The following is a 10,423-nucleotide window of genomic DNA, read 5'->3' as shown; positions in this document are numbered from 1 at the left end:
TGCCTGACCAAACCAGACACCAGCGGACTCTGTGGAGTTGCTAAGGATGTTTAAGTATGCAACACCCACAGGGTCTCTGACCTTTTGCAGATAGTCTTTTTCTGAGGCCCGTAAAGGACATTTGGGTGATACTCCTGCTCAGAATGTCTACCGCAAACAAGATGTGGCTCATTCAAACAAGGTGACTTTGGATCAAGAAGCCACATGAAGTCCAGAGCACAGCCGTGATTACTGGTGTGGGAACAGTCGTTCCTGGAGCCTCTGGGTGACGCCCAAGGGGAAAGTGTCACATCCTTATGGACAAAGCCTTTTCAAAGGGACTCAAAGTTCTTGGTTCAAGTTCAAACTCATCAAAGTAGGCACAGGAGGTTCTCACAGCTAATTTTACCTTGTAGAGTGGGTGTTTCATCGCTGACTCGGCAACTGTACTGAGCTTGCCTTTCTCCTGCTTCCAACTACGAGAGGCTGGATAGGGCAGCCCACACAGTCAGCTCTCTGGGAGAAATGGAGGCCGATTCGGACGCCACTCAATCTTTCTTCCTAAAGGCGATCTGAGACCACAGCAGTCAGATTCCTCAAGAAAAGTTGTCATCTACCAAGCTAGCGAGGAGACATTGGCGTTCAGGAGGTTGTCACATTGGACTGTAGAGAATGGATGGAGTCCTCTAGGGAAAAAGGCTGCTCAGGATGGGTTGCAATCTACGCAGACGTCCCCCGAGTCTGAGACAGTCAGGCTCCAAGAGCCAGCGATGTTAGGTAAAAGAATACCTACAATGGTTGGAAGCAAAACACTTCCCCAAAACTAACTCACAGATGGGAGATGCTGCGCTTCCAACTCCCTGACAGGAAAGCTGTCTAGCACTGCACACCCAGGAAATCAGACTTCGGCTAGTAGAGCTAATTGGCCATAGAGTTGCCGTTATTCTAGGGCTCTATAACTGTTGGATCCACGGAGGTTGCTCAAAGATGGGGCCAGACCATCAAGGTCTAATAAACCAGAAGCAAACTTTATTCCAGGAAGAGAAAAAAAAAACTTCATGGAGCACAAAAGGCTTATCAGCTAGCTGAGACCATAGCCAGAGATGGATTTGTAAGGCTGTGGCAAAGGCTGGTTTTTGACCTCCTCTTTTATACCAAGCATTAGGTAATAACAAAAGAATTTTTACAATCTCAAGGTAAAACTCAGACACAAATTGCCCTTCTTTGCAATTTCCATTAACAGAGTTTTTCAGTTAAACTAGTATTTGTATTTAACCCATTGTTTTCCCCTGGCATTCCTTGGTAGTGTTTACCAAGGCTCTGCACCTTTCCTGACACAGCCAGTTTTGCATAGCAGGGAAGGGTATGGGACAATATAAAACCAAAGAGTCAAAAGTCACGTACATCCCACCATTTAAAAGTTAACTCAGCTCACATCAATTTCTGGTCATGAGTGGCCAGGAACGGGGGTGCAGTATCTAAAAGCAGATCCTCAGTTTGCAGAATGACCCTAAGTTTGCAGAGGGCAGCTTCAGCCTTGCAAAAAGAGCTATGGGCTGGAAAGCAGAGTAACCCACTGTTAATAGTTAATCCTTAAGCTGTTGAGAAAGCTGTTGGCAGTCTCTTCTCATTCTCCTAGGCTTATAATTTTATATTTCCTTATTTCTGGAATATGCACATTTTATTCTTGGACTCTTCAATAAGAGAAAGGTAGACATTATCTTCTGCTGTAGCTACTGTCCTCATGTACCTACCAGATCTATGGAATGTGAGAAACTAAAATGAGATGTGTTTACAGGTGAAAATAAAGCACACGTTCTAAGACTTTCTGGGGGACTGTAAGCTGTCTTATCAATAGTGCTTTGTTAGTAATGTTTTTTCTTTTATTTTTAAAGGGACTGTTGCTTTGTTTAATTGTGTTGCTAGGGACTGAATTCATGCCCCCGTTGTGCAAAGCTGTTCTTCCAGTTCTAAATAAAAGTTTTAATGCTGACTGCATCCTAAAAGGTCAATTCTTGGAAATATTGGGTTAAATAAACCTATTATTGTAATTAAAAAAGATTAAAGACATGAAAGAGAAGCCAATGATAGGATAAGAGGATCACTTTTTCACACACTGACCTAAAAGAGGGAGAAAGGGGCACCTCCACATACAGCAGACCCTCAAAGCCTCCTTTGGTTGTTCGGTTGTAAGGTATGAGCCGAGCCGTAGTCACCTTACTTTATGTGACTCTGCTAAATAGCTTCTGCTAAATTTGATTTTAATGTGGAAGCTATTGTTTCATGAATTTCTGTGCTCAGATGATATTCTCAAAAATGCAAAAAATAAGGGATAAATAAATTTTAAGGGCTTCTTGGGATGAAAGAGAGGGAGGGAAGGTGAGGGAGGGAGGGAGAGAGAGGAGACCTAGTGGTCATCAAGTCGCTGTAGTATAGTATTTGAATCTGCTGCTTTCAACTCACTGAACACACACACACAGAAACTCACCCCTTAATGTTTGTATTTTTTTTTTTTTACAATTTGAGTGCCCCTGTATAATTATATTTGGCAAATGGTTGTGTTCTATTTAGGAGTATTCTTGGTGGTAGCAGCCATGGAATGAATCTTTTAACTATTAAGAGGATATACAAGAGGAATTTGCTCTTCAGAAGTTAACAAAAGGTTTAACGATTCATTGAACAGGTAACATTTAAGTGGTTACGAGAGCGAAGGAAAAATAAGACAACGAGCAAGACAACAGAGAATTAGAAATGCCAAAATGATACTTTAATTAAAGAAAATTGTCTCCTTTATCTTACATTTCCATACATAGAGGAAAAGAATCGTTCGTTAGTGGAAGATCACCAGGTAACTGCAAGTGTGTGTGTTTCTGTTTATGAGTCTCCTCAGTTCACAGTACGTGAACATAAGAGACACTGCAGATTCCAATTCACATTTAATACAACTTTCATGGAGGTTTAAATGCAAAGATACCAGCATAGCACTAGATTGAGGAAATGGTTTGTCTCAGAACCTGAAGAGAATAACAGAAGCAATTCCTAGAGCTTTGTGGGCATTTCGGCTTTGCTGAGCATCAGCTGTCATTTGTAGGCAAAGAGAACACACCAGGAATTGCCAAAAGGCAATCAAGTGGGCTTTCATTTTTGTCCCCACCACTGGTGGTGTAGGCATGAGTCCATGCCTTAACCTACCCCTAGAAAAGTAATGTAGCTCTCCTGAATCAGGTTAGAATTTCCAAGGCAGTTCTGGTTTTTTTTTTTTTGTGGGGGGGGGACCATTATTTCTTTAGGAAAGTTTTCAAGTTTAGGAGTGGATATGTTTGTATCAAGTTGAACAAGGAGAAAACTGAGAGGTAGTGAGGCTGGAGTAATACACTCCTATTAAAAAAAAAAACGCACTTTGACACCCGAGAAACAAGCAAATTGTTTTGGAAGTATAAAGTGATATATAAATATAATATATTCAATCATTCAGATTTATTCTACATTTTCCATACAAATTTAAATCAGAAATATTACTTCACAAACACCAGTGGTCTGCACATACACAAAAAAAATCTTTGCAACAGAACCTTATTTAATTCTACATTTAAATATACATGCAAGCTTTGCATGTGTATGTTCTAAGGCTGGCTAGCCAAGTCTCTGTATATGGTAAAATCTCTACAATTATCCTGGAGTTGGGTTGGGACAAACCAACCTTTACAGTGTGTGTGACTTTATAGCCAACCTCCTGCCTTCTATGGCCATGGAGCAGGATGTTCCGTCACAGGCCAGCACACACTATCCACACTCAAGGCCAGAGCATGATATTAAGTTTATATGCTTCTGTGTAGACTTCTATGTGGGTACATAAATCACTACCGCGGCTGCTCTTGTTCCTGCCCATCCTCCACATGCATTTCAACATTACTCAAAACAGAATCATGAAATCTTCACATTTTATAAATATATTGTCTCTACAAACCTAAGGAAATAGAAAATATTCTCAACAAAAAGCCAAACAACATTTATAGATTTCCATTATTTAAAATGTTCTTCTTTGCTTTGTTTTTTTCTTTTGTTATTTTTGAGACAAGGCTAGTTCAGAGATCACTATGTTGCACAGTCTGGCCTTGAATTCACAGCAATGCTCCTGACTCAGACACCAGCCACTGTGCTGATTTAAAAGATTCTCTCTCTCTCTCTCTCTCTCTCTCTCTCTCTCTCTCTCTCTCTCTCTCTCTCTGGAACTGAGGTAGCTTTCACTTGAGTCTTTGTCTTTCATTCATTTTCATTTCTGGTGTCTGCAGTTGCATTTTCAATGTCCGCCTGGATTATGGCCTGAATTCTATCTGCAAGAGCATAGCATTTCATTCTTCTGAGGCCTTTAATTAAAGTGCAATATGCATCCTTCCTCCCGTGAGCTTGATACCAGCCCTGAAGCAGCTGGATTTTCTGCTCAGCTGTGTGTTGGAGATTGTCGTTCCTGATCTCGTCTATCATCACCTCAGACATCCCGTTCTTCCGGACAAATGTCTTAACTTGATCTAAAGACATTTCTTCAGCAATATGCAGGATGTATTTACGCAAGTCAACGTCTGAAAAACAAAAAATACTCTCTGAAAATGTATTTCTATGAGGGATTTCCATTACTGAAACCATGTTTATGTCTCCTCTCAAAATTTGGAGTACAGGTGAGTCCTATAGGTGCAAAGAGAATAAGCTTGAGTTGTCCTCCCAAGCTCGCTGCAGCTTCTGTAGTTTAATCTCTGAGCTGGGCATACATGCTATCGTTACATCTTAGTCATGAAAGCAGAAGTTTTAAAAAAAAGAATCATGTCTAATGCCCCCTAGAGACGTGATAAACAGACCCACAAACCTAAAGGGTCAGTTCTTCCTATCCCTGAGTCAGAAGTCAAAGGACAGGACCAAATAGAATTGGACATGTTGTTGTAGAGGGAGAATGTGCTAACTTTCTATGCCTCCATTTGACCTGGACATCAGTTTACAGGGAGTTTTGTGATACAGCTGATTGGGAAGATATTGTTCTTAAACTTTTCATAATATGAAGTCTTATCACTACCTGGTTTATTTTTAATTAAGGCTGTTATAAATTTAAACTCTTTATAGAACTGACAGTTCAAATATCAGGAAAGCCTACAATGTCTATTTAAAGACTATTTCCCTCTAAAATCTTAGAGTCTGTTCCAGTTTAGGCTTATTCTGACAAAGCCACTTCTGTGAAATAAAGTAATAGAAGGACTTACCTGGAAGATTCATTGGCATGTCTTCCTGGGAGGATTAAAACAGAGAGAGAGAGAGAGAGAGAGAGAGAGAGAGAGAGAGAGAGAGAGAGAGAAATACATACTTAAATGTCATTCAATTATTTCTAAATTCAGAAGGAAATATAATACAATTGTCTGGTATATATATAATATACACATGTATATGTACATATATATAGAAAATTAGACTGTTTGGGTAAGATGAGTTCTTTCAATCATTCAATTTTGATCCTATAAGGTACCATCCTCCTGTGATAGATTCTATCTAGCATTAGCGCCATGGCTAGCTAAAGAGAGCCATACTGTGGCCATTAAGTGGACTTTAAGAGCAAAACCTTGGCTGGAGTTTGGAATCTGAGTCCCGCACTTTGACTATAACATTTCTGGAGGGAAAATAGCAAGGTGAAACATAGTGCTTTGCACATCCCTTTTCCAGCTCTCACTGGCAGGCTTCCAAGCTCCTTTATTGCTCCTTATAGCATTTGTGTAAAGCCTTGGAAGGGTTTATTTGATTCTGGAAACACCTCTTGTGAGCTTGCCTTCAGAAATTCAACTTTTTTCAACCAGCTTCGTAATATGCTTTGAGACTGTTTAAAACTATCTATTCAGCCTGTTTCCTTGCTGCTTCAGCTTAACCTGCCTTTAAAGAAACAATCCAACCGATGCTACGCCTTGGCCTTCCCGCGTAATCAGATTTTTTACAAGCTAACTTTAATCTTGAAGTGGGCTCCTTAATCATGTCCCTCACCCAGATAATGTTTGTGTTCATGAGTGCTGGGATGACTCAGCCTAACACTGGTCCCTGGCAGCACCAGTAGACTGCCAGCAGCCCCAACAAACATCCACTGTAAATGCTGAAGGCAACGTATAAACACAGGGTGAAAAAATCTTCTTGTGGTTTTGAGTGTCCCTTGGGATCACTAGGAGTCCCAAGCCAACTTTTTCCCTTGGAAAACTCTGGTAAAAGAGTCTTTAACACCAAGTTCTATGTTTCTTTCCAATTATGCTTTCTTGTGCTGTCTAACAGATAGTGCACATGGTCTCTTTGAGAAAGAAGTGGATAGGTCAGAACAGGCCCCATCTTGACTCAATTGTCTATAGAGTTAGATGCTTTTACGTAGCACCCCACAAAAACTTACTAATAAGTTCACTGCTGTCGTGTTAAGTTGTTATTATGGTTGCTCTAACTGTGCATGAACAAACACATACATGTTTTAAAGAAAGCACTAATTTTTGTTTGTTTGCTTTTTTTTTTCAAGAAAGCCAATGCAACTTTGCATACTCACAGAATTTGCAGTCCCAGATTCAGGGTCACGATGCCATTTTCTCCAATACTTTTTATATAAAAACCCTGAAAGATCAAAGAGACCAGTGTGAGAATCAGATGCCATTCTGATAGGAAATCCTCACACTGAAAGAAGTGAGTTGAGGAGACAGCTTCACGTTCCACCAAAGAAGGAAAAATTAGAAGATTCTGAGTCCTTGAAAGCTGGTGTATCTTCCCGTCACTAGGCTTCAAGGTGATTTTCTAGACTAACAATAATGAGACCCAGTTTTCCCTTAACTTCTGACATTCTGAAGTAATTTTTGGACAAAGTGTGTTGTTGTAGATTTTAAGTTAAAGGCACAAAATAAGAAAGAGTAATCAAAACATAAAGAAACATAAAAATTAAATAAACATTAAAGTAAATAGTTTATTAAATAAACATTAAAGTAAATAGTTTATTAGGGGAGGACAGCCCCAGAGAAGGTCAGTTGACCAGGTGTCATTGTCACACTCTCCCTGGCTTTCTGTGCTTTCTCAGTGGGCACAGCGGCTACTTCCCATGTCATTTCAATCTACAGTTTGAACAAAAAGAGGACATACCAACCAATATTACCAAAACGGGGATGATGATGATCAACAGCCATATTAAATGATGTCTGGAACCTGTGGTTGGGAATATTGGACATTTGATATGAAATTAAGCAGCTTTTAAGATAAAGTGAAGCTCTGTTCTCTCAATCAATAACAAACCAATAAGCTTTTGTTCTGACATGATGATAGGGATGTTAAAAAAAATAAGCAAATGATTACTTTCTTGCTTGCATTTGGTGTTGCTGGTTGATGTGCACCTCTCAAGGATTCCATGTTCACACCTAGGGGGGAAAGGCAGAAGAAGCTTAGAAGGCCGGCGTAGATTCCTTCCTGTCTTTCAATGCAATTACACATTAGGGTTCTTTTTATTTGCCTGTTCTTCTCCGGCACTTGTTTCCTTTCAGACATTTCTAGATCACCATCAAAAGATGGCACAAGCTAAAAACTCTGATTGAGTGTTTGGTTGAACGATGTTAAATCTACTTTAAGATATAGGAGCGAGAGAAATGGCTCAGTGGTTAAGAGTGCTTGTTGCTTGTGGAGGGGATCAGAGAGCAGTTCCCAGAACCCACACCAAGCAGCTCACAGGCACCTCTAGCTCCAGCTCTGGGGCATCTGCCAGCATCTTCTACTTTCCCCACCATTGCAATCACATGCATATCCTTGTGTCACATATTTGAAAAATAAAAGTGATACCAAGAGTTTTAAAAGGTAATAAAAAACTGATATGCAAAAGAATAGAATAGACAAAAATAAACTTAAAATTGGCAATAAATTGCATTCTTAAGATACAAGAGCTTGGGGGCTGGAGAGATGGCTCAGTGGTTAAGAGCATTGCCTGCTCTTCCAAAGGTCCTGAGTTCAATTCCTGGCAACCACATGGTGGCTCACAATCATCTGTAAAGAGGTCTGGTGCCCTCTTCTGGCCTGCAGGCATACACACAGACAGAATATTGTATACATAATAAATAAATAAAATAAATATAAAAAAAGAGTGACTAGATTTAAAAAGAGATACAAGAGCTTAAAATAAGCTATTTAAAAAATAACTTATCAAGAGCAATTTTTTACAAAGTCTTATTAAAATGACCTGAAGGGAGCCACTGCATAGGGTGCTGCCCAGGGCTCCAGCAGGGAGTGATCAGGGCTGTCAAAAGGCACTTGTGGGATTTTTCTTCAGATGAGTAAACTCTGACAGTCCGAGTTCACAGCCCACTTCTTCCTGAGGCCTACACACGTGTGCAGAGAGATCAGGAGCCCGTAAGTTCACCAACAGCACAGTGATAATTATCCTATACCTCAACGAGTGCCATCGAGAAGAAAACTGAATCGGAATTAAAAAGTGTACAGGGTTATCATTGTGCTATTACTTGGCCAAGTTAACTACTTCCCCGCAATCCCCAACTTGCCCTTCACCACTCTCAGACACTTGGAGCTAGAGAGGAGAGCGAAGGTAGCAACTCAAATGTTTTTCCTAATAAGATTTGAAGCATCATGCCTCTGCTTTTCAAACCTATTAGATGAAAGCCCATAGGTTCCAGAGGTGAGTTACAGGCTTATGGAATGACAAGGAAATAGCAGTCCTAAGCATTCTCTAAGAAACCAGCATCTTACAAACCAAAAGCTACTTTTCTTTCAGTGTTGAGAATTGAACACAAGACCTTGCACTTGCTGGGCAAGTGCACTACCACAAAGGGTGCCATGAGATGCAAAAGCTGTGTTTGCATGATCTCTGGAGAAATGTGGCAGGTGGGTGGAGCTAATTAAATATTCTTTGCATTCCATGAGTGAGAGAACTGAAGTTCAGGTGGGTTAAGTGATCTGCTCAAATTAGCCCAATTTGTGAGCAGTGCAACCAGGTTTGCTAGATTTGAATCAAAAGCAAACCCTTTAGTATCAAGGCACTGTCCTTGTGATCCAGTCAGTTCCTTTCCAGGCTTTCCTAGCCTCCATCAGGAGTGTTGATGTACAATAAGCATTGGTCTTTTGACTTTCTTTGCCCTGAGAACCAAAACCTTGATGACAGTGGCATGTCTCCCATCACCATCACCAATCTAAGTCAGCAGTGTCACCTGGTTTTGGTAATGTTCAGAGACTGGAAAGTACTCAGTGATGTCTGGGGCTAATTGATGGTACCTGAGCAAATGAAAGAGTCAAGACTAGAACTCAGTTCCTAACTCCCACTCAGTGTGGTTCTTCTCTAGAAGGGTAGGGTCTCTCAAGTTGTAGCTAGTGTTTTAGGCACTGAATACTGACACTTACGAGATGCAGGGATCGCAGTGTTCACAGACAGAAGCATTGCAATAGAAGTTGGATTTGCACTTGCATTTGGTATTCCGGGTCCGGGTGCAGTTTGTTTCCACTTCTAAACCTAGAAAGACCATTTATAAAACATTCATTGTAGCAACTAGTTCAAAATAAGTTATGAAAATGATGGCCAGGATTTTCATGGATTTTTTTTAGATCTACTGTTTATTATCAACTGTTACACTATCATACCTTTATGACATTGTTTACTAATAAAAAAAATGGCAGCACCAGATGGAAAGGACCAGCAATCAAGTGGAGCTGTTAGTGGACAGATAACCCAGAAAGCCAGACTGAGGTGGGATTCCCCTCTGTATGCTGTGAATATGTCTTATTACCATTGGTTAATAAAGAAACTGATTTGGCCAATACTCAGGCAGCATAGAGGCAGGCAGGAAATCCAAGCAGAGATAGAGAGAGAAAGAAGGAGTCTGGGAGATGCCAGTCAGTCACTAAGGAAACAAGACATGTAGAAAATGAGAGAATGCCACTGCCACATGGCAATACATAGATAAATAGAAATGGGTTAATTTAAGTTGTAGGAGCTAGCTAGTAAGAAGCCTGAGCCATTGACCAAATGGTTTATAATTAATGTAAGTTTCTGTGTGTTTACTTGGTATTGGACAGCTGGGAAATGAAAGTACAGTCTCTAGTTACACCAGACACTCTCTATCATTGCTTAGATGGCCCCTCAATTCCTTTCATTGAGAACCTTGAGCCTTAAGTACATGGCCTAGAAATCATCATCATTATCACTGTCATGTCTAGCATGTTGGAATGCTACATGATAAGCCTAAATTAGGCTTAAACTGACACATGTTCAGACTCAACTTGGAGATTCTGATTTAATTGGGAGTTAACACCTATGCATTAGTATTGGAATAGCTCCTTGAGTAGCTCTAATGTACAACTAGAGTTTGGTATCACTTTTTAACAGTCTGATGTAAAAGCTTAATGCGAGAGAGAGAGAGAGAGAGAGAGAGAGAGAGAGAGAGAGAGAGAGAGAGAGAGA

The 10,423-nt window shown here is 40.3% G+C and overlaps 1 protein-coding gene across 1 annotated transcript in view; it reads right to left on the bottom strand.

Moving 5' to 3' along the window:
• Window positions 1-3,788: 3,788 nt before the first annotated feature.
• Fas (Fas cell surface death receptor) overlaps window positions 3,789-10,423 on the bottom strand; it is a 31,761-nt gene continuing 25,126 nt past the window's right edge. The window contains exons 4-9 of the mRNA XM_005352161.2: window positions 9,367-9,475; window positions 7,324-7,385; window positions 7,114-7,176; window positions 6,533-6,597; window positions 5,229-5,253; window positions 3,789-4,559 (exon numbers count right to left, since the gene is read on the bottom strand). Coding sequence (XP_005352218.1) covers window positions 4,243-4,559; window positions 5,229-5,253; window positions 6,533-6,597; window positions 7,114-7,176; window positions 7,324-7,385; window positions 9,367-9,475 — 641 coding nt within the window. The 3' untranslated portion in view covers window positions 3,789-4,242. The remainder of the gene's footprint in view (window positions 4,560-5,228; window positions 5,254-6,532; window positions 6,598-7,113; window positions 7,177-7,323; window positions 7,386-9,366; window positions 9,476-10,423) is intronic.

The sequence above is a fragment of the Microtus ochrogaster genome, chromosome 8 (assembly GCF_000317375.1).
Source record: "Microtus ochrogaster isolate Prairie Vole_2 chromosome 8, MicOch1.0, whole genome shotgun sequence".
Lineage (NCBI taxonomy): Eukaryota > Metazoa > Chordata > Mammalia > Rodentia > Cricetidae > Microtus > Microtus ochrogaster.
Note: the sequence above shows the minus strand (reverse complement) of the source record. Positions and strands in the feature narration are given on the sequence as shown.